This window comes from Palaemon carinicauda, chromosome 2 (genome assembly GCF_036898095.1).
Source record: "Palaemon carinicauda isolate YSFRI2023 chromosome 2, ASM3689809v2, whole genome shotgun sequence".
In the NCBI taxonomy this organism is placed as follows: Eukaryota; Metazoa; Arthropoda; class Malacostraca; order Decapoda; family Palaemonidae; genus Palaemon; species Palaemon carinicauda.
Genome location: NC_090726.1, coordinates 182,933,618 through 182,956,117, shown reverse-complemented (window position 1 = coordinate 182,956,117; position 22,500 = coordinate 182,933,618). Strand labels below are relative to the sequence as shown.

Genomic DNA, 22,500 nt, shown 5'->3' with positions numbered 1-22,500 from the left:
GAGAATTTTGCTGCAAAGGAACCTAAAGACGACGACGGCAACCATGCTGAAGATGATGATGATGCAGATGATCCTCAACCAGGGACATCCACTGATTCCCAGCCTCAGAAACATTTTTCCGCCAGCAAAGGATGGTTCGCGAAGTTTCAGAAACGCTTCGCCCTGAAAAGCGTTTCCCTGCATAGGGAGTCTGCTTCCGCTGACACTGCCGCTGCTGAAACTTACGTGAACCAGACGTTCAAGAATATTATCGCCGAAGGTGGATACAAGCCGGAACAAGTCTTTAATATGGATGAGACCGGCTTGTTTTGGAAGAGAATGCCGTCGCGAACTTTCCTGTTCAAAGAGGAAGCCAAAGCCTCTGGCTTTAAAGCATTCAAGGATCGCGTTACCCTCGTGATGTGTGGCAATGCTGCTGGATTTTTGCTAAAGCCGGGGCTTATTTATAAGTCGAAAAATCCTCGCGCTTTGAAAAATAAAAATAAGAATCTCCTTCCCGTGTACTGGATGCATACAGTAATCAAAAAGCATGGATTACGAAGATGCTGACCTCCAACTGGTTCCATCAGTGTTTTATCCCACAAGTCAGCAAATATCTCTTAGAGAAGGGCTTGCCATTCAAGATCCTTCTCCTTCTGGATAACGCTGGTGGACACGCAACTGACCTGTCGCATGAGGGCATTCAGGTTGAGTTCCTGCCACCCAACACCACGTCATTAATTCAACCGATGGACCAGGGGGTTATCAGGGCGTTCAAGGCCCTCTACACGAAGAACAGCTTGGCGGACCTCGTTGCGTGTGTGGATGCTGCCCAAGATGATGAGGATGAAGATTTTAACTTGAAGGCATACTGGCGGCAGTACACCATAGCCACGTGCCTGCAGAATATTCAGAAGGCACTTCAAGAGATGAAACCTGCAACCGTGAATGCGAGCTGGAAGAAGTTGTGGCCCGATATTGTTTACGACGACAAGGGATTTACTCCGTCAGAAATCCACACTCTGCAATACGCAAATCTGTGCAGTTGGCTGCCATAATTGGAGGTGACGGGTATTTATAAGTGATAATATACAGGTAAATACGGATATACTGTACAAAATACTGGAGAAAATTGTTGAAAAATATGTACCGAAAAAAAACAATAAACAAAAGACGTACATACCAAGAGACAGAAGGATCTTATTTCAGAAAATTAAAAAGTGGAAGAAAAATCTTCCAAAAGAAAAAAATGTGTGGAAAATGAGGGAAATAAAATGTAAGATAGAAAATGCAGAACAAAAGATTATACAGTCGAAAGAAAATGAAAAAAGGGACTTAGAAGAAAGGACACTTCAAAATATAAAAAGAAACCCCAAAGTACTTTACTCCTATGCAAAAAAGATGAATAAAAGGAGAATAGAAATAGGCCCTCTAAGAATTGAAGGACGGCTAACGAATGAAAAAAAGGAAATATGCAACATATTAGCAGAAAAATATAAGAGTGAGTTCACGCCAAGAATTGCGAATGAGAATAATGAAACAGAAATGAGAGAAGAAAATGTTGAATATCTAACGGATATAGATATTAATGAAGCAGATATTGTTACGGCTATAAACGAAATTAAAAATGGATCGGCAGCCGGACCAGATGGAGTTCCAGCGATTTTGTTAAAAAAAACTGCAAACACTATCGCGAAGCCACTTGCAATACTGCTAAGACAGAGTATAGATATGAGCGAGATATATGTTAAACATAAATTAGCTTATATAACCCCTATCTTCAAAAGTGGATCAAGACTAGAGGCAAGCAATTATAGACCTGTTAGTCTAACATCACATATTATGAAAGTGTATGAGAGGGTAATAAAAAAGAAAATAATGAACCATTTGGTCAAAAATAATTTGTTTAATATGGGTCAACACGGTTTCGTACCTGGAAAAAGTACACAGACCCAACTGATAGCTCACTATGAAAACATATACAATAATATGATAAATGAAAAAGACAGATGTCATCTATCTAGATTTTGCAAAAGCCTTTGACAAGGTAGACCATAACATATTGGAGAAAAAAATGAGAAAGCATAATATTGTGGGAAAGATAGGAAAATGGGTAAAAGAATTCCTGCAAAACAGAAAACAGATAGTGGTTGCAAATGACGAGAAATCAGATGAAGCCCAGGTAATATCTGGTGTGCCCCAAGGTACGGTATTAGCTGCACTGCTATTTGTTATTATGATCTCAGACATAGACTGTGATGTTGAAAACTCCGTAGTGAGAAGTTTCGCCGATGACACAAGAATAAGTAGAGAAATTACTTGTGATGAAGATAGGAACTCACTACAAAGAGATCTAAACAAAATATATGAATGGGCGGAGATAAATAGGATGGTATTTAACTCCGATAAATTCGAATCAAATTATGGAAACAGAGAAGGAATGGTGTATGCATACAAGGGACCTAATAATGAGACAATCACAAACAAGGAAGCAATTAAAGACCTTGGTGTAATTTTAAATAGGAATATGTTATGCAACGACCAAATAGCAACACTGTTGGCTAAATGTAAAGCAAAAATGGGAATGTTATTCAGACACTTTAAAACAAGAAAAGCTGAACACATGATTATGCTTTACAAAACTTATGTGCGTAGTACACTCGAGTACTGCAATGTGATATGGTACCCACACTACCAAAAGGATATTGCGCAAATAGAGAGTGTACAAAGGTCCTATACTGCTAGAATAGAAGAAGTTAAGGACCTTGATTACTGGGAAAGACTGCAATTTTTAAAACTATACAGTCTAGAAAGGAGAAGAGAATGCTACATGATAATACAAGCATGGAAGCAAATAGAAGGAATTGCTGAAAACATCATGGAGCTTAAAGTATCAGAAAGAGCAAGCAGAGGTAGATTAATAGTGCCAAAAAGCATTCCAGGTAAACTGAGAAAGGCGCACAGGACATTAATCCACTACGCACCAGCATCGATAATGCAGCGACTATTTAATGTGCTGCCAGCTCATCTAAGAAACATATCAGGAGTGAGCGTAGATGCGTTTAAAAATCAGCTCGATAAATACCTAAGATGCATCCCAGACCATCCAAGACTGGAAGATGCAAAATACACCGGAAGATGTATTAGCAACTCTCTGGTGGATATACGAGGTGCCTCACACTGAGGGACCTGGGGGAACCCAAACAAAAAATAAGGCAATAAGGTAAGGGTCTCTCTCTCTCTCTCTCTCTCTCTCTCTCTCTCTCTCTCTCTCTCTCTCTCTCTCTCTCTCTCTCTCTCTCGTAAATTGTTTTCCTGCTTTGCTACGTACAATACTGTATGTGCTGTACAGTACTGTATGATTTTATATAGATACGGTAAATTATATTTGTAAGGTAACATATTTTGTAAATGCTTTTACTGTAAATACTGTACTGTATCATTATTTATCACTATCATCATGCACGTTAAATGCCTTGTTTGTTCTGAGCGTGGTTGTTTACTGAGCGTACAGTACTTTATGACGCCGTCGTTTCAGGCGGCGTCATAAAGAAAAACATTTCATTTGGAAGTCCTAAGAAAATACGTAAACTAAAACATTGGTAATAAAAAAATCAACATACAGTACTGTATAATCAATATAATCGATGCAAAAACTAACCTATACATATATGTGTACACTAAATGAGTTTGTTTCTTTATTATGATCAGAGATGAACGTAAACAAAACATTGGTTGCCATTTTTTATCGTGCTTTTTAGGTGTTTAGGAAACGCATGATATAAAATCGCCTTTAATATTTGTGCCTGTTTTAGTTTAGGGTGCTGTAGTACATGCATTAAGTGTTCTGTACATTAAAGGGTGGTTTGTTAACAGTACTACGTACAAGGGAAGGTTTTAAAAGTCAGAATATACATGTTAAATAAATAGGTAAATATGATGTCACTACTTCGCGGATTTTCACCTATCGCGCCCGCGTCTGGAACCTATCTACCGCGATAAACGAGGGTTCACTGTACTACTGTATATATATATAGTATATATATATATACTGTATATATATATATATATATATATATATATATATATATATATATATATATATATATATATATTTGGGCTCAAGCCATGTCGTCCTGGTGGAAGGTTCCTATTGATAGCTTTCTAAGGGATATTCGGCTACAGTGATATTCCCAGAGAATTAACCTTTAGGTCTCTAGAATTCTAACTCCTGGCACGAATATCTTTAAATTTTCTCTTAAGGATATCGCATATCAGGGGATGTATATCTATATACGACACATAGCAACCTTCACCCCGAATAGCGTTTACGCTTCGAGGGGGAAAAGTGGCAAAATAGAAGGGGAGCCATTATTAAAGTTACCCTTCCTCCCGTACTACTATTGAGTATCTAGATGGCGCTGTATCCAAGATGGCGCTTATTCCTATTTTCGTAGCAGTTTTGCACAATGGTTTTCCCTGTTGCTCCAACGTTTGTGCTCGATATTCAAGGATTTATCATGCAATCTCCAACTTCTTCTGCCTCTGGAAAGTTGAGTTTTTATTCTTTACAATGTATAATTTTTAGCCCCTGCTTCACAGAGAAATTAGAGTAATTTTAAGTGTTTAGAGCTTCGCCGATCACCGGAGGCGCCATGGGCGCTGTCGTTCATAACGCATGTGTTATTTAGTTAGCTGAACGACATTCCCCGTTGTAATAGCATGAATATTTATGAAGCTATTCAATTAAGATTTTACCAGGAAGTTATATATGTCGATTGTATTCTTTAGAGTTTCGGCGATTTAGGTAACCGAACCTCGCCCTGCGCTAGGCTTCCTAGCCTATGCGCTTCAATATACTTTCATGCATGATATAGAACGACATTCCTAGTTGTAATAGCATTAATAAAATATGAAGCTATTTAGACACATTATACTTGTAAAGATATACATATATTTGCATATATTTCCTCTTCTTTATACCGATTGTATACGTTAGAGTTTCGGCGATTTAGGCAGCCGAAATCTCACCCTGCGCTAGGCTAGCTAGCCTATGCGCTGTAGTATACTTTCATACATGTTCCCGGTTTACCCTTGTGTATCGTTTTATCAATTCATAAAGAGATAGATATCTCCTAGAAATATTATATAACTTGATACTCGTCTCCTGTGGAGATTTAAGGGTAATCAATCCTCCCGCTGAGTGCCGCCCTGGGCGACAACCCTATCTTGGTCCTGCCATAGAGTAGACACTCCGGCTTGACTAGGCTAGGATTTTATGTCTCTTACCCTTTTTTCCGACAGAACCTCAGAGTATTCAGTCTTTTGTATGATACCACCACCTTCTCCCCTGTGGTCTAGAAGACTAGTCATGTGTTGGCAGACCCTAGGCTGAAGAATAGATATTCTTCTGCCACCTAGGATGGCGCTGATACTGAAACAATGTTTCTCCCATGTTGAGAGGTGGCGGCAATCCTGCCGCCTCCTCTTAACACTATTTCGGCAGACCCTAGGCTGAAGAATAGATAGTCTTCTGCCGCCTAGGATGGGGCCGATACTGAAAAAGTTTCTCCTTTGTGTGGTAGGGGCGGCAACCTTGCCGCCTTCTTCCACACTTTATACAGGACCCTTTTCCCTGCCCCCTCTGTCCTTTAGCGATGGCCTAGCCATCGCCACCCTGTGGCCGTCGTTCTACAATCTCACCGCTTGCCAGGTAGGTTGTGGGGCCGGCCGTTCTCCTACATAAGCAGCTGTTTAGTCATTCAGTCTTCCCTTATGGACACAAGGCTCCAGGAAAGGTTGTGCCGGCTGTGACGGCTGCCAGTGGGAGACCCTTGTTCTGTAGAGTGTTCTTCAGTCCTCTCTTGGACTGCCATCCACATACCCAGGGCCGGCAGTGCCTGGCAACGGTTTTTGTGGTTGGATGGAAGCCTGAATGATACATTCTCCCCTTCCATTTGAACCCTCATTCTGGAGGAAGGCAGTAAGATTAAGTACTTACACCCTTAATTATTGTTGATAAACATTTAATAAGGTAACCCTTCACTCCATGCTTTCTCTCTCTCTCTGTCAGCTAGTGACACCAGGTACTAACCCACCCGGCAACATACCGGCTGGGCCGGTGCCGCCAGGTACTAACCCAGCCGGCGAAAGCCAGCTGGGCCGGTGCTGTCAGGTACCAACCCAGCCAGCATGGGCCGGTGCTGCCAGGTACTACCCAAGCCGACAAGATGCCGGCTGGATCATGCCGCCAGGTGCTAGCCTAGTTGCCGGCTGAACTACAGTATATGATTATACAGTAGCCGGCATATTTTCAGTATAGATCATACTGCAGACAGAAAACTATAGTATATATTATACAGTAGTTATTTTCCAACATACCCTGTGTATCCTTGCACAGTCTATTGTTGAGACTAGTCACATATCAAAAGAAAAGATTTCTTTCAACACACTGATAGCTAATCAGTTAACAATTCACTCCACATTATTAAAACCTTGAGAAGGGTCAGTGTTAAGTTACACTTATCTACCCCTATGGGTTAGACCCCTTCCCTTGGGTTTCCTGAATAGGAAAATGCTAAGGCTCTAATTTTTGGGGAGGTCACAGCAATTGGCTGGACAGGAAACACAAGTATGTGTCTTTCCTAGTTCCTTTCTAGCTTGACTATCCTAAGCTATAATGATTAAAATATTAATAGTAATATTTTACGTAATTGTTTATCAGGTGAGATAAACTACTGCATACTCATTTAAATTTCCTCTCTTTACAGGAGGACCATTTGAAGTGCAAAGTCATCTTCTGCAACGTCAAGAGTAAGGACTTTTGCGGCCATATAGAGTGCAGAGCTCATGCCCCCTGCACCGCTTCTAAGGAAGCTCTTTGGTACTGGGACCCCCAAGGTTGTAACATATGCAAGGCCTTGGTTACCGAAGCTTTTGATGACCCCAAGTCAGCGGAGTCAAGGGATGCACCAAAAGAAAAGCTACGTAGATGGGTACGCAGGTTTCAGAAAAACTCAACGGGACCGTACCTTCCTAACGAACAGATGCGCAACTTGCTGTTCCCTAAAGCGGGTATGGAAGCTGTCATACCCCAACCACGACCCGAGATTCCATGCGTTCAGATTGCCGTAGAAGCGGAAGTCACATACGCATTACAAGGCATGGACATCCATCAAGAGGAGAGGATGTCTGAAGTGTCCTCGGACAATGAGAAGGATCTTCTGAGGGAAAGTCACGAGGAGGAGTCTACGTTGACTCCTGAAGAAGATGATGAAGTCTATTTGGAGTCCCTTCCGTCGGTACCGGCTCTGGAGCCATTTAACATCTTCCACCCCGCCATCAGATGACATGAGACAGGCACTGGCCAATCTTACGGTGCTGATGGAGAGCATTCGCTAACAAGGCGAAAAAAGGGAGGCGAAACTTGAAAGGCAAATTGCTCGACTCTCCGCCTCCCGTGGGTCTCACAAGAGACTCAGGGTTCAAGACCTCCCAACCTGCTCTGAAACTAATCCCTGGAGGTATGCAGAGTGCATGCCAATCACTAATGGCAAACTCTTTATCTCAGAGAGGTTGGGAGCCATCCCTATCGAAGATGTTCAGTTCTGGCCATGCTTCAATGCTTACCCAGACTGCTTCATCCGTCTGAAGCTGGAACCAGCATTGAAGGAAGAGACGGAACCCAAGGAGGTCATAGTATTTGACCATGCCAAGGCAGAGGCTCTTTTGGCAAGCAGCCTAAAGCGAGTGGGCTACACTAATTCTAGGGTGTCAGCCCACAGCAAGAAACATCCTACCTTTCTTGCTCTAGCTTCAATAGCCTTCCCATTTACATCAAAGGCTCTTAAAACTGCCGTTAAGGCAAGAGAGGCAGGCAAACCTTGTACTACACTCGACGGGTGTAGACCTTTGTCATTAGCCCTGCCCATGGAGGATAAGGATTGGAAGGAAGTCCACCTTACCTTCTCAGTTGGGAAGTTGGAGGCAGATATCGCTGGACGTCAGTGGCTTCGCGATAGTGTGTGCAGTTTTTTTAACAGAATCCCTGGTACTCCATCTGGCCTGGCCGCTGATCCATTTTTAATTTTGCTTATAGCCTGCACAATATCTGCTTCATTAATATCTGTATCCGTTAGATATTCACTATCTTCTTCTCTCATTTCTGTTTCATTATTCTCATTCACAATTCTTGGCGTGAATTCACTCTTATATTTTTCTGCTAATATGTTGCATATTTCCTTTTTTTTATTCGTTACCCGTCCTTCCATTCTTAGAGGGCCTATTTCTAATCTCCCTTTATTTATTTATTTTTTTTTTTTTGCATAGGAGTAGAGTACTTTGGAGTTTTTCTTGATATTTTGAAGTCTCCTTTCTTCTAAGTCCTTTTTTCTCATTTTCTTTTGATCGCATAATCTTTTTTTCTGAATTTTCTATCTTACTTTTTATTTCCATCATTTTAAATACATTGTTTTCTTTTGCAAGATTTTTCTTCCACTTTCTAATTTTCTGAAATAAGATCCTTCTGTCTCTTGGTATGCCTGTCTGATGTTTTTTTTTTCTTTTCGGTACATATTTTTCAACAATTTTCTCCAGTATTTTGTATAATATATCCGTATTGACCAGTATATTATCACTTACTATTACATTTTTTCAATCTTTGTTCAATTCTTCATTTATTTCTGACCATTTTATATTTTTACCATAGAAATTACATTTACCATATCCTTCCCCCGGTTTTGTGCTTTGTTTTTCTCTGCGTTCACTTGCTTTGGAATGGACTATTAATTCTATGACATTGTGGTCTGAAATTCCTGTGTTATACACTATTTCTTTAACATAATTCACCTCATTCACAAATACTAAATCTAGGACATTGACCTTTCTTGTTGGAATGTGGTTTATTTGTTGCATATTATGTTCTAATAGCATATCTTGAAGCTTTTCAAACTGTCTCTTATCTTCTGCGCTACTATTACTCTCTTTTTTATATGCATATATGCAACCACTTTCTTCTATCCGTTCTTTCCAATCCACAAAAGGGAAGTTAAAATCTCCGGATAGGTTTACATTCCAGTCTTTATGGTTTCAACATATATCATCATCTATTTTTTCTATTATTATGTCAAAATCCTTAGTATTGGGGGGTCTGTAGACTACAATATTCACTAATTTTTCATATTCAAATTCTACCGCAATCAATTCACATTCTGTGTTGTTTTTCACAGACTTTTCCTTGATTTATGTCTCTTCCATATATTGCGGTTCGCCCTTGATTCCTATTTGTTCTTTCTGATCTATATGTTTGGAAACCCTTTATCTGGTCGTCACTGCCAGTCTCTTGGGAATAACATATTTCACCTATATTCAACATATCTATTTTTTCAATTTGGGTTAGTTCTTCTAAGAGCTCTATTTTCCTTTTAGAGGTACTCATGACTAAACCCTGTGCATTCACCACTATTATGGTTTGTGTTTCATCCTCATTATTTAATATTGGTAATATGGATTCTCCCATGCTTCCTTCCTGTTATGATATGATGTTCTTGTCTTCATTTCCACACGCGCACACACACACGCAGAGAGAGAGAGAGAGAGAGAGAGAGAGAGAGAGAGAGAGAGAGAGAGAGAGAGAGAGAGAGAGAGAGAGAGAGAGTGTGTGTGTTACGTATTTTCCTCACGATCAAGCAATTACAAGAAAATGAGACTTAGGTGTCCATAATTGAAGCAGATTCTGTTAAGCTATACTCGTATATCGAAACGCCATAATTTGGTTGTGCAAAAGTCTTCTGTACCAACCTTCAACTTTTTTATATTTCTCCAATTTGTGTAGCTCTTCCTTGTGATGACCGATTATGGATTCCATATTCTTTTCAACTTGTAAACCAGTTACAGACATTCCACTTCTCGGAAGTTCTGATACTTAATTTATTGCTGCTACAGGTTTATTTCAATCTTTGTAAACATTTGCTTTGATATTTTAAGAGCATGGGCTCAGCCAGTACTGTTTGATTAGCAACTCAGCCTCTCTTCTATCTCAAAGTAAGCTTTCCTTCGTAACTGGATTACAACTAGTCATGTTTACAGGGAAAGTGATACCCAATCTTCTAAAAGTTAAAGTTAATCCAGTAAAAAAGTAGAACTCTGTCCATCGTGCCACTCCGCTTACGGAGAGTGTCGGAAGCTCGGATTCTACGAACTCGGACTCTACAAACACAGACACTGTCCGACACACCAATTGGCGCTCGTTATTGACGTCATTAACGCTTCTTTCACAATGTTAACTGGTAACAATTGTGTTCGGCGGACACTGTTTGACCGAGTAGACGCACCTTAAGGTTTCAAATTGATTCCTACATTCAATTGCAGAGGTTTTCCTGTGCTCATCTTCTAGAAGCTTAGTGGTATCAAACCTAGGTATTCTACCTACATTTCTGTTGGGTGCTTTCACTTTTAATTTCAGTGTGGCAATGAGGAGCTGGTGATCACTACCAATACCTGCACATCTATAGCTTCTCACATTTTTCATAGTCCTCTTTCTCTCTTTATCAATGGCAATGAGATCTATTTGATTTTTGTAATTGCCACACGGTGAAATCCATGTATATTTGTAGATGTCTTTGTGCTGGAAAAGGGCGGGACAAGATTAGAAACGAAACTATAAGAGATTACTCACATGCCATATGTGGATGAGATTATGGTGAAGGGTAGATGGAGATGGTTTGGGCATGCTCTTCGCACTCCAAGAGATTAATTCACCAACCTTTCAACTGGGCTCCACAAGACACTTAAAGAGTTCGAAGACCCAGGCCTACATGGTTGAGGACTGTGAAGCGTGAAGTGAGAGATGATGAGAGGAAAAGTATCGATTTAAAAGCTCAAGATAGAGACAACTGGCCAAATTTAACCAAGGCCCTTAGCGTCAATAGGAATAGGAGGAGATGATGAAAATAATGATATATTTATCTAAATCTATATCACAATTCTCATTGCTGTATCTTCAGGATCACTATATCAATCTAATTTATAGAAATTCATGAGCGTATCCTTTTTCACATAAAACAACTTCGCTCTATTTCAAAGTTCATGAGTTTTGGTACTAGGTATTTTGAAGTTATTAGCAAAATTTGTCAGTTTACCAAGTCAGTCGCTCAGCTAATTGAAATGCCTGTTTACCTTTCCTACACTTAAAACAGTAACTTCTCCCATATCTACATTAAGCTTAGGAATTCAGGTACCCTTAATCAATCCCAAAGCAAAATCTTACTTCCACTTACATAGATCCCACTCTTGAAGATCTAATTCTTTATGAAATTATGTCCAAGTTGATTTTTAGTGGGCAACTGGATCTTTCTTCCTTTTTGACTAACTAGATAAAACATCCATTTTTTCTCTTGCCCATCCATCAGTTTCCGAGTCATAACGTTATGTAAATATCCTTGAGCCGATTGACATGACACTTGCGCATCATATTCTATCTTAAGGCATTATTCAACAGAAAAGCTTTTTAAACTTTTAATTGTATTTATGAATGTGTCTAGCACTGGGGCCTGGAAGGCCATTCTGCATCTATGTGCAACAGGGAAAAAAAACCCTGCTGGTGAAATTTGAAAGAAAATTTGAGAAGCTGGAAAGTGTGATGGAAGAAAAGAAGGGGGAAGAGGTATAATAGAAGGATAAAAATTTAGTACAGCTAGCAGCTGAAAGGACGTTACAAGGACCTTTTTAGTAATGCCTGAAGTGCACCAATTGAGGTGCTCTGTAAAACACTAACCACACTACAGATTTTTTTTTCCGTTTTCAACTTTTGGCCGCAAGCTAATATTCTGGTACTTCAAGGTGTACTTAAGCCACTGTAGGCCTGCATAAAAAAAATAATGTCCTTCGTTCAAAGATTGAACTTCATAATGAAAAGCAGAAAAAATGAATAAGGGTTCTTCTCTCTGCTTAAGGGAATCTTTTACCATCAATAACAGCAGGCTCTTTAATCTTACCAAGTATGTAAATAGTTCCTTACTTCAAATTGATTCCTGGGGTTTCTGTAAAGCCATCATTTGTATTTTGACAAAAATGATATTTTGATTATAAAATAAATTTTTGAATATACTTACCCGGTGAATATATATAGCTGACGTCTCCGGCGGCTCGACAGAAAAACACAAAAACTCGCGAGCGATCGCTATGAAGGTTGCGGGTGTGCCCACCAGCGCCAACTATCGGCCAGATACCGCATATACATGTAAACAGCTCCAGTTCTTCTCATCCCGCTGGGTCTCTATCGGGGAGGAAGGGGGGGCCTTTAATTTATATATTCACCGGGTAAGTATATTCAAAAATTTATTTTATAATCAAAATATCATTTTTAAATATTAAACTTAGCCGGTGAATATATAATAGCTGATTCACACCCATGGTGGTGGGTAGAGACCAGTATTAATACAGTTTACAGCGTATATGCTTAGAGTTTTTGACAGTTATATCATAACAAAACCCAAATATATATAGGTACCTGGTAAGGAAGATTACTTTGACGATTACTCTGCCTTGTTAGTCTTGTCTTCCTCACGAAGCCCAGCCACGCTTTTATGATGCTGAAAGACTCCCAGGAGCTGAAGTATCAAGGGCGGCAACCCATACAACAGGACCTCATCAAACCCCTAATCTGGGCGCTCTCAAGAAATGACATTTGACCACCCGCCAAATCAACCAGGATGCGAAAGGCTTCTTAGCCTTCCGTACAACCCAAAAACAAGATTAAAAACATTTCAAAAGACAGATTAAAAGGATATTGGAATTAAGGGAATGTAGTGGTAGAACCCTCACCCACTACTGCACTCGCTACAACGAATGGACCCAGTGTGTAGCAGTCCTCATAAAGAGTCTGGACATCTTTTAAGTAAAATGACGCGAATACCGACTTGCTTCTCCAAAAGGTCGCGTCCATAATACTTCGCAGAGATCTATTTTGCTTAAAGGCCACGGAAGTTGCTATAGCTCTTACTTCGTGTGTCTTAACTTTAAGCAAGCATCGGTCTGTTTCATTCAAGTGAGAATGAGCCTCTCGGATTAAAAATCTGATAAAATATGACAAGGCATTCTTTGACATAGGTACTGATGGCTTCTTAACTGAGCACCATAAGGCCTCAGATCCACCTCGTAAGGACTTAGTGCGAGCTAAGTAGAACTTAAGAGCTCTAACTGGACACAGTACTCTTTCAAGTTCGTTGCCTACGATCTCTGACAGGCAAGGTATGTCAAATGACTTAGGCCAAGGACGAGAAGGCAGTTCATTTTTTGGCCAGGAAACCAAGTTGAAGTGAACATGTGGCTTTATCTGTGGAAAAGCCGATGTTCTTACTGAAGGCATGAATTTCACTGACCCTTTTAGCCGAAGCCAAGCACACTAGGAAAAGCGTCTTGAGGGTGAGATCCTTCAGGGAGGCTGAATGTAATGGCTCAAACCTGTCTGACATCAGGAACCTTAGGACCACGTCTAAGTTCCATCCAGGAGTTGCCATACGACGTTCCTTAGAGGTCTCGAAAGACTTAAGGAGATCTTGGAGATCTTTATTGTTGGAAAGATCTAAGCCTCTATGTCGAAAGACCGAAGCCAACATGCTCCTGTAGCCCTTAAAAGTGGGTGCTGAGAGGGAGCGAACATTTCTCAGATGTAACAGAAAATCTGCGATTTGGGCTACAGAGGTACTGGAAGAGGACACAGATGCTGACTTGCACCAGTCTCGAAAGACTTCCCACTTCGACTGGTATACTTTGATGGTAGAAGCTCTCCTCGCTCTCGCAATCGCACTGGCTGCCTCCTTCGAAAAGCCTCGAGCTCTTGAGAGTCTTTCGATAGTCTGAAGGCAGTCAGACGAAGCGCGGGGAGGCTTTGATGAACATCCTTTACGTGGGGCTGACGTAAGAGATCTACCCTTAGAGGAAGACTCCTTGGAATGTCTACCAGCCATTGAAGTACCTCGGTGAACCACTCTCTCGCGGGCCAGAGGGGAGCAACCAACGTCAACCTTGTCCCTTCGTGAGAGGCGAACTTCTGCAGTACCTTGTTGACTATCTTGAATGGTGGGAATGCATACAAGTCCTGGTGAGACCAGTCCAGTAGAAACGCGTCTATGTGGATCGCCTCTGGATCTGGGACTGGTGAGCCTTTTGGTCAACGAGGGTGGCAAAGAGGTCTATGGTGGGTTGACCCCAAGTCACCCAAAGACTCTTGCACACGTCCTTGTGGAGGGTCCATTCCGTGGGTATCACCTGACCCCTCCGACTGAGACAGTCTGCCAAGACGTTCAAGTCCCCCTGGATAAACCTTGTCAACAGGGAGATGCCTCGATTTTTTTACCATATGAGGAGGTCCCTTGCGATCACGTACAGCGTGTGGGAGTGAGTGCCTCCTTGCTTGGAGATGTATGCCAAAGCTGTGGTGTTGTCTGAATTGACCTCTACCACTTTGTTTCGAAGAATGTTCTCGAAATTCATCAAGGCCAAGTGGACTGCTAGTAGCTCCTTGCCGTTGATGTGCATGCTCTTCTGAACTGAGGTCCACAGACCCGAGCATTCCCGACCGTCCAGGGTCGCACCCCAACCCAAATCCGACGCGTCTGAGAACAACAAGTGGTTTGGGTTCTTGACTGCTAGGGACAGGCCCTCTCTCAGACTGATATTGCTGTCCCACCAGTTCAGGCATGCTTTTACTGGTTCGGAGACCGGGATTGATACCGTCTCTAAAGTCTTGCCCTTGTTCCAGTGAGAGGCTAAATGGAACTGGAGAGGCCGAAGGTGCAGTCTCCCTAGCGAGACAAACTGCTCCAGGGATGAGAGAGTCCCTACGAGACTCATCCAACTCCTTACTGAACAACGTTCTCTCTTCAACATTAGTTGGACTTTGAGCAGGGCTTGTTCTATTCGGGTGGCAGACGGAAAAGCCCGAAAAACTAGACTGCGAATCTCCATCCCCAAATATAGAATAGTCTGGGATGGGATCAGTTGGGACTTTTCTAAGTTGACCAAAAGTCCCAACTCCTTGGCCAGACCCAACGTCCAATGTAGATCCTGCAGACAGCGATGACTGGACGATGCTCTGAGAAGCCAGTACAGGGAGGCTCGGATTCCCGATAGATGAAGGAATTTTGCCACATTCCTCATGAGCCTCGTAAACACGAGAGGAGCAGGACTTAGGCCAAAGCACAGGGCTCGAAACTGGTACACCACATTCCTGTAAACAAACCTCAGAAACGGTTGGGAATCCGGGTGTATAGGAATGTGGAAGTACGCATCTCGTAGGTCGAGAGAGACCATCCAGTCTCCCTCTCTAACCGCTGCTAAGACGGACTTCGTGGTCTCCATCGTAAATTTTGTTTTCGTAACAAAAACGTTGAGCGCACTGACGTCTAGCACTGGCCTCCAACCTCCTGTATGCTTTGGGACTAGGAAGAGACGGTTGTAAAACCCCGGTGATTGAAGGTCCGAGACTTTCACCACCGCTCCCTTCTCTAGCAACAGAGACACTTCTTGATTTAGGGCTTGTCTCTTTGACTCCTCTCGGTACCTGGGAGAGAGGTCTATGGAAGTTGTTACTAGAGGAGGTTTGCGTACAAACGGTATTTTGTACCCCTCTTTGAGCAACAGAACAGACTCTTGGTCTGCACCCCTCTTCTCCCAGGCCTGCCAGAAGCTGTTCAATCTGGCCCCTACCGCTGTCTGAGGCTGTGGGCAGTCAGACTCTGCCATGGGAGGACTTGGCTCCTCTCTTCTTACCTCTCTTTCCCTCGGCACGAGAGCCTCCCCTGCTGGGAGCTCTGCCACGAAAGGGCGGGATAAATCTAGATGCAGGAGTCTCGATCCTGGGTCTCACAGCAAAGGATGAAGAAGGAGCTCCCTTGCGAGCAGAGGACGCCATCAGGTCATGTGTGTCCTTCTGCACAAGCGAAGCAGCTATATCATTAACCAGCTGTTGTGGAAACAAGGCAGCTGATAAGGGAGCAAAGAGCAGTTCCGATCTCTGACAGGGAGTAACTCCTGCTGAAAGGAAAGAGCAAAGGGTTTCTCTCTTCTTCAAGACTCCCGACGTAAAGGTGGAGGCGAGCTCATTGGAGCCATCGCGGATGGCTTTGTCCATACAGGACATGATAAGTAAGGATACATCTTGGTCGGCAGACGAGATCTTCCTACTTAATGCTCCTAAACACCAATCAAGAAAGTTGAAAACTTCAAAGGCCCTGTATACGCCTCTAAGTAGATGGTCAAGGTCCGAGGAAGACCAACAAATCTTCGAGCGTCTCATGGCCAGGCGACGGGGAGAGTCTACGAGGCTTGAGAAGTCACCCTGGGCAGAGGCAGGGACTCCCAAGCCGAGAACTTCTCCCGTGTCATACCAGACGCTCGATCTAGAAGCAAGCTTAGAAGGAGGGAAGGCAAAGGCCGTCTTCCCCAAACTCCTCCTGGTATCCAACCAGTCGCCTAGAAGACGTAAAGCCCTCTTAGAAGAGCGAGAAAGCACTAGCTTAGTAAAGGCAGGCTTGGTAGCAGCTAAGCGTAGAGCAAACTCAGACGGAGGCGAACGAGGAGCAACAGCAACAAAATGATCTGGAAAAAGATCCTTGAAAATCATCATGATCTTCTTAAAATCCATCGAAGGTTGAACAGCCTTAGGTTCTTCTACATCCGAAGGATTATCATCAGGATGAGGATCAGCAACGTCCTCATCTGAAGGAACCTCGTCCGACAACTGATGAGTCTCAAGCAAGGGAGAGACCTGCCTTGGTGGCAATGCTTGACAAGCAGAGTCCACACGCACAGGAGCATCAGTAGCAGTCCAGGACGCTACGTCATGTAACTGCTTAACGGACTGACTAGCAACAACAACAGGAGCGGGAGGACGCTCGACGTCAACTCGAGACTGCCTTGACTGCCTAGACTGAGCAGTCAAAACAACTCTTGACTGCGGTGCTTGACGCTCAACGTCAAAACAAGTCAACTTCGCTGGTTGGCGAACGTCCTGAACGTCAACACGAGCATGCGGCAGCGGGCTGAACGTCCACAAGCGGCTGAAAGTCAACACGGGACTGCATCGAGTGAGGCTCTACGTCACGTGACTGACATGACTTTGTAACGTCAACGTCAACAGGACGAGCAAAGGCTCGTTTGGACGGCTGACGGCCAGGATCTCGATCAGCTAAACGGTGAGGATCATCGTGAACCTGCTCAGCAGAATAATCCTCCATAAGAGAGGCAAGCTTATTCTGCATCTCTTGCAGTACAACCCATTTAGGATCAACGGGAGTGGGTGCGGTTCGAGACGAGGGTAACGTCTGTGACTGCAAAACATTGCCTACACTAAGACTCTCGGAGCCTGTGTTACGCTTCTGTTTAGGCGGCGAGCAGTCTTCCGATGACTGCACAGGGTCAGAGCTGTCCCAATGGCTACAACCAGGAAGCTGGACCTGTCCTGAAGGGACTGACTTTCGCTTTAAGGGTCTCGAAACCTTGCTCCAAGGTTTCTTACGCGAGAAGCCTTCGGATGACGAGGAGAAAACCGCCTCGCTCGTCTTATGGTAGGGGCGGTCTTGACGAGACACGCCCGAAACCATAGAGGGAACGTCTGTTCGTTGGTTAAAGCCTCTCGAACCCATAAGTCCTACGACATTACTTCTCCCTGGGGCATGGGAGCTTGCAAGAGGTCTCGGACTAGGCGAACGACAGGCACGAACAGACGAACCCTCGGTCGCAACACTGATAACACTTTGCGCACTAATCACTTTATCCCCACGATTTTCTATTGTGGCACTCTGACACTTTAACTCTTTTGCATCCGCCATGAGTTGATTACGGTCTGTAGCTAAAGATTCAACTCTCTCGCCCAAAGCTTGAATGGCACGTAACATATCCCGCATTGATGGTTCATGAGTGCTAGCAGAAGGTTCAGGCACAACTACTACTGTGGAAGGATTAGGTTCAGGGGCATGGGAGGAGGAAAATTCTAATGATCTAGAGGAACTTCTCCTCACCCTATCTCTCTCTAGCTTACGAGAATACTTATCAAACTCTAGCCAGTCGAATTCCGAAAGTACCACGCACTCATCACACCGATCTCCTAATTGACAGGTTTTACCCCCGACAATTAGAACACACAGTATGTGGGTCGAGAGAGGCCTTTGGAAGACGTTTATTACAATCCCTAGCATTACATTTACGAAATTTAGGAATTGGAGAAGGGTCAGCCATTTTGAAAAGTCAAAGAAAGTCCAAAAACAATCCAAAGTCATCAACAATTAAATCTATCCAAAAAAGAGTTCAAGAGTTTAAATTGAAGATAAAAACACCTACACTGCGAAAGCTCAAAACCAAAAAGAAGTACTTCACCAAGACTGTTGAAAACCTCCAGGTTAACAGCGAGTAATGGAACAACTTGTCGACAAGACCGACAGAGAAGAACTGGAGCTGTTTACATGTCTATGCGGTATCTGGCCGATAGTTGGCGCTGGTGGGCACACCCGCAACCTTCATAGCGATCGCTCGCGAGTTTTTGTGTTTTTCTGTCGAGCCGCCGGAGACGTCAGCTATTATATATTCACCGGCTAAGTTTAATATTTAAAATACTCAATTTAACATGACCACAGTAATAGAATGAATGCTATCCAAACATACAGAAGAAAGTAAAATCAAGTACATAATTCTGGCTTATAAGCTCTCCTAAAATTACTTTTTCTACATCCAAAATAAAAGTATCATACAATTACTTGAGTGTTTCTAATTCCAAAATAAAAGTAGACATTACGCCTTTACAAAATTTACACGATTCAAGGAAGTGGAATAACTTTGCTATCCATCAAAACCGTAAAGGTATCTTCAATTAGCCTATTCCTTCATGAAAAATTTCCTACTACAGGAGTTCCATTTAATGAAAAGAAACACTAATACTACTTACTATGAGGGTCTCTAGAAATCAAGTCTACTCTTTGTTCTATCTCATCAGTCTCGGCTGATCCTGATGTAGTGGGCGTAACTGTTGTTTCTGGGAGTGGATCATGGCTCAGGATAATTTCAGACACTGGATATGGAGTATCAACTAGCAAAGTTGACGTGTCCACCTCTTCAGGCAGCAAAATATTTATTGAAGTTTCAGTAACAGATGCAATTGTAGAACTTTCTGAGCTTGAACTTGAATGATAATCTTCAGTTATTGCAGATGACATCCAATCCGTAGGGAGATTTTCATGCATAAGTATCATGATATCTGTCGTCGTCGTTGACATCTGCACATGGTCAGCGACAGACGAGGTACTAGGAACTGCAGTCAAAGGTGGGACAAATACGGCTAATGATGAAGATTCAGAGACTGAATCCACTGTGGTTGATGTGTTCTCTGAATAAATCAGTGTCCCAATCTCAAGCGTTGAAATTTCAGGCAAGGCCTCAGGACCTTTTACTAAGCTTTCAGTATTTGATTCCACTGATGTCGGAAAATCACTGTAAATTGGAATGGCAGTGGTGCTATACACTAATATTGTAGAATCAGGAAACAAAGTTGATATTTCAGATACATTAAAAGGTTTCAAAATAGCCATGACTTCTGCCATTGACTTATTACTTGAAGATGTAGAGCCCTCAGGAGTAGAGGAAACAGATTCAGGAGTAAATGAAACAGATTCAGGAGTAAACACATCAGAATGCGCCACAATTATGGTTTCATTGGTAGAACTATTAGAAAATATTTCAGGTGTAAATAATGATACAGACCCTGAATCATTACTTCCATTGTTGAAAGAATTAGATGTTCTCTCCATACTTGGTTGTGCTTCTTTATGTTTTATAATTGCCATAACATCAGTTATGGACTTGTTACCAGAAGACGAGTTCTGCTGAACATGAACAGGAAGGTATATAATCGAAGTAGTGGTATCATCTAATGATTCATTGAGAACAGATGTGAATGCCAAATCATCAAGGCTATCATTATCATGAGTCTCAAAGCTCCTGACCTCAACAAGACGTTCCCTTTCTTCATGCACTGGGTCTCTTGTGGAAGCCTCATTCACCTGAGGTTTTAAAATGGCAATGACCGCATCTAATGATCTATTGCTAAATGAGGTGTTCTGGATTTCTGAATAAATTTCAGTTGAAAAAGGAAAAACTACAGGGACTGTTCCAGTTGAATCATCTTCCGTTTCATTTTTTGGAGCAGGTGTTGGAAATGCAGTAATTACATCAATTTCTTCAGATTCAATTTCATTATATGAAGAAAGGTATTCAGGATTGGTGTCAACCTTTTCAGTAACATCACCTAAAAAATAAACATACAAATTATAAATAACTATTGTTAATTTATTTCATATTGTAATAGTAATCTATTGAATTTCACACAATTTATTCAAAACAAAAAGCAATTATAAGTAAATTTGATAAACCACTTGATCTAAGGATAAGAAGCATAATGGATGGCCAATGAGATTAAATGTGAATGGCACGTGTCTATTATCATGAGTCGGGTGAAATGTAAATTGAAATGCACAATTGGAATGTAAAACTCACAAGTGTACTATTTACTGTACAATATTAGGTCAAAATACAGTAATGGAAATGATTCAGCTCATCCCCTTTCCTTACTGGGGCATTCTACTAAACAGAAATAAATTAAATTTTAACAATAAAACATATTTCTATACTCTCCTGATGATCATATTGCTTTATTCTCGAAGCCGACTTATACCGACATTACCTATTACTGTACAAGTATTTTTAATACCATATTTTCTTCCCTCTATGAGGCTTAAACCTCTCAGCCGTCAATGCACCATCTGGTAACAAATGGAAACAAACTAGTTCAGAGCCACACCACCTTCTGTACAATCTCAAAATCGATTCTACAAGTCTATTCTCTTGACTTCATTAGTCAGTGGAGATGAAGGTTGCCGTTCTTACTATCAATATCAAGTGAGTTTAGAAATGAATTTCATTACCAAGATTCCGTTTAGTGTATTTCTACAAACCACCCCTAAAGTTCACATTGCTTACTCCCATATTCTGATGGAGGTGGGTAATGAAGGAAAGATATTCGAAATACAAATACTGTACTTAAATACTCCTAAATTACACTTGACTCACCTCTAGTCTAGTGCCTCAGTACCAAACTGTTAAAACTAAATCTCCATTTTGTCAATAAATCCTTTCTATTACCTATCACTTATCTATATACTTCGCCAAACTGTGTTCCAAATGGGGAAAAAATAACCTAAACTCAATTACCTTTCTCAATAAAAATGAAATAAAAAAATTTACACCATATTTGCTGCAGCTGCTACGGTACCTAAAGACAGCCATCTTGATAAAAGAACCAGATTCTTCAAGATAATGTTTTTCAAATACCAAATTCGTATGCCACTGACCTGCTACTTAAGCTTTCCAAAGAGTCTCCTACAAAAATTCACGGAAGTAGTTCCATTTCTAAATCAGACTTGGATGCAACTCCCTGTGAGCCTCTGTGACCAATCTTTGAACCATAGACAACATAACATTTTTGGACGAAGGCCGATTTGACACCCTAATCCCACAAAACAAACTAGAAACATTACCCCTAATATCTGCAGTTTTGGCCAAATATTACTTAATAGGCCTCAACAGACAAAGAAAGCTATTCTCTGACAAAAAACACAGTGCCTTTTCCAAAAAAGGAATTTTAAAGTAATGTAGTATCCTTTAGTCTTAAAATAATTTTTAGATCTGAATGAAGGCAGAAAAGATAAAATCACCTTGTGTTCTTCAAACCTACCTTACAAGAAAGAGATTGTAGTTCACTAATTCATTTAGCTGACACTACGGCCAAAAGGAAAAGTTACCCATGAGATCTTTAATAAAAAGATTTTTCTAAGGTTTAAAGCCCAAACCTTTTAAAAATTGTAGAACTGCATCTATATTTTTAAAATTACCTCTGATTACAGGAGGTTTTTTAATAATAAAGGACCTAAATACACAAGAATACTTGAAACAGATAGATCCAATCCTAGATGTTTGAGTACAGTATTAAACATGGATCTATAATCCTTTAATAGCAAAAATGAAAATTCTTTTCATAAAATATGAAATGCAAAACTTTAACAATATTATTCTAACTAGTCCTAGTTACCGACCCGACACATTTCTTCAAATTCATCAATCAAAATAAACAGATCAATAAGGACTGCAACCAATTACCTCTGTCTTGGAAATTTGGAAAGACTTTATTTCAATTTTCAAAGTTTTTTTTTACAAAAATAGTTTTTTCTATTGCTAATGCTTTTTATATATTTATACATGTGTCGGTCCGGTAGCCAACCCCACTTATTTATCTTTTCTTCAAAAATTTCACAGACAGCCATCTATTTTAATATCCCATTAAATTCCACCATTTTCTCTGATTTTCTGAGGAATAAATTATCAGTATTCTTTATATACCTTATGGTATCAATAAATAAAAGTTGCTGCATTTATTTCTAAGGCAATACCTTCTTATTTCTTTATCTGCTCATTTAT

The 22,500-nt window shown here is 41.3% G+C and overlaps 2 protein-coding genes across 5 annotated transcripts in view; one reads left to right on the top strand and one right to left on the bottom strand.

The window, feature by feature from the left end:
* Nucleotides 1-21,012, bottom strand: part of LOC137614617 (uncharacterized) — a 43,358-nt gene extending 22,346 nt beyond the window's left edge. Inside the window, exons 1-2 of the mRNA XM_068344321.1 lie at nucleotides 20,982-21,012; nucleotides 18,920-20,305 (exon numbers count right to left, since the gene is read on the bottom strand). Of these exons, the coding sequence (XP_068200422.1) occupies nucleotides 18,920-20,305; nucleotides 20,982-21,012 (1,417 nt within the window). The remainder of the gene's footprint in view (nucleotides 1-18,919; nucleotides 20,306-20,981) is intronic.
* The window catches only part of LOC137628561 (uncharacterized), a 206,332-nt gene that overhangs the window by 71,639 nt on the left and 112,193 nt on the right, over nucleotides 1-22,500 (top strand). The window lies entirely within an intron of this gene.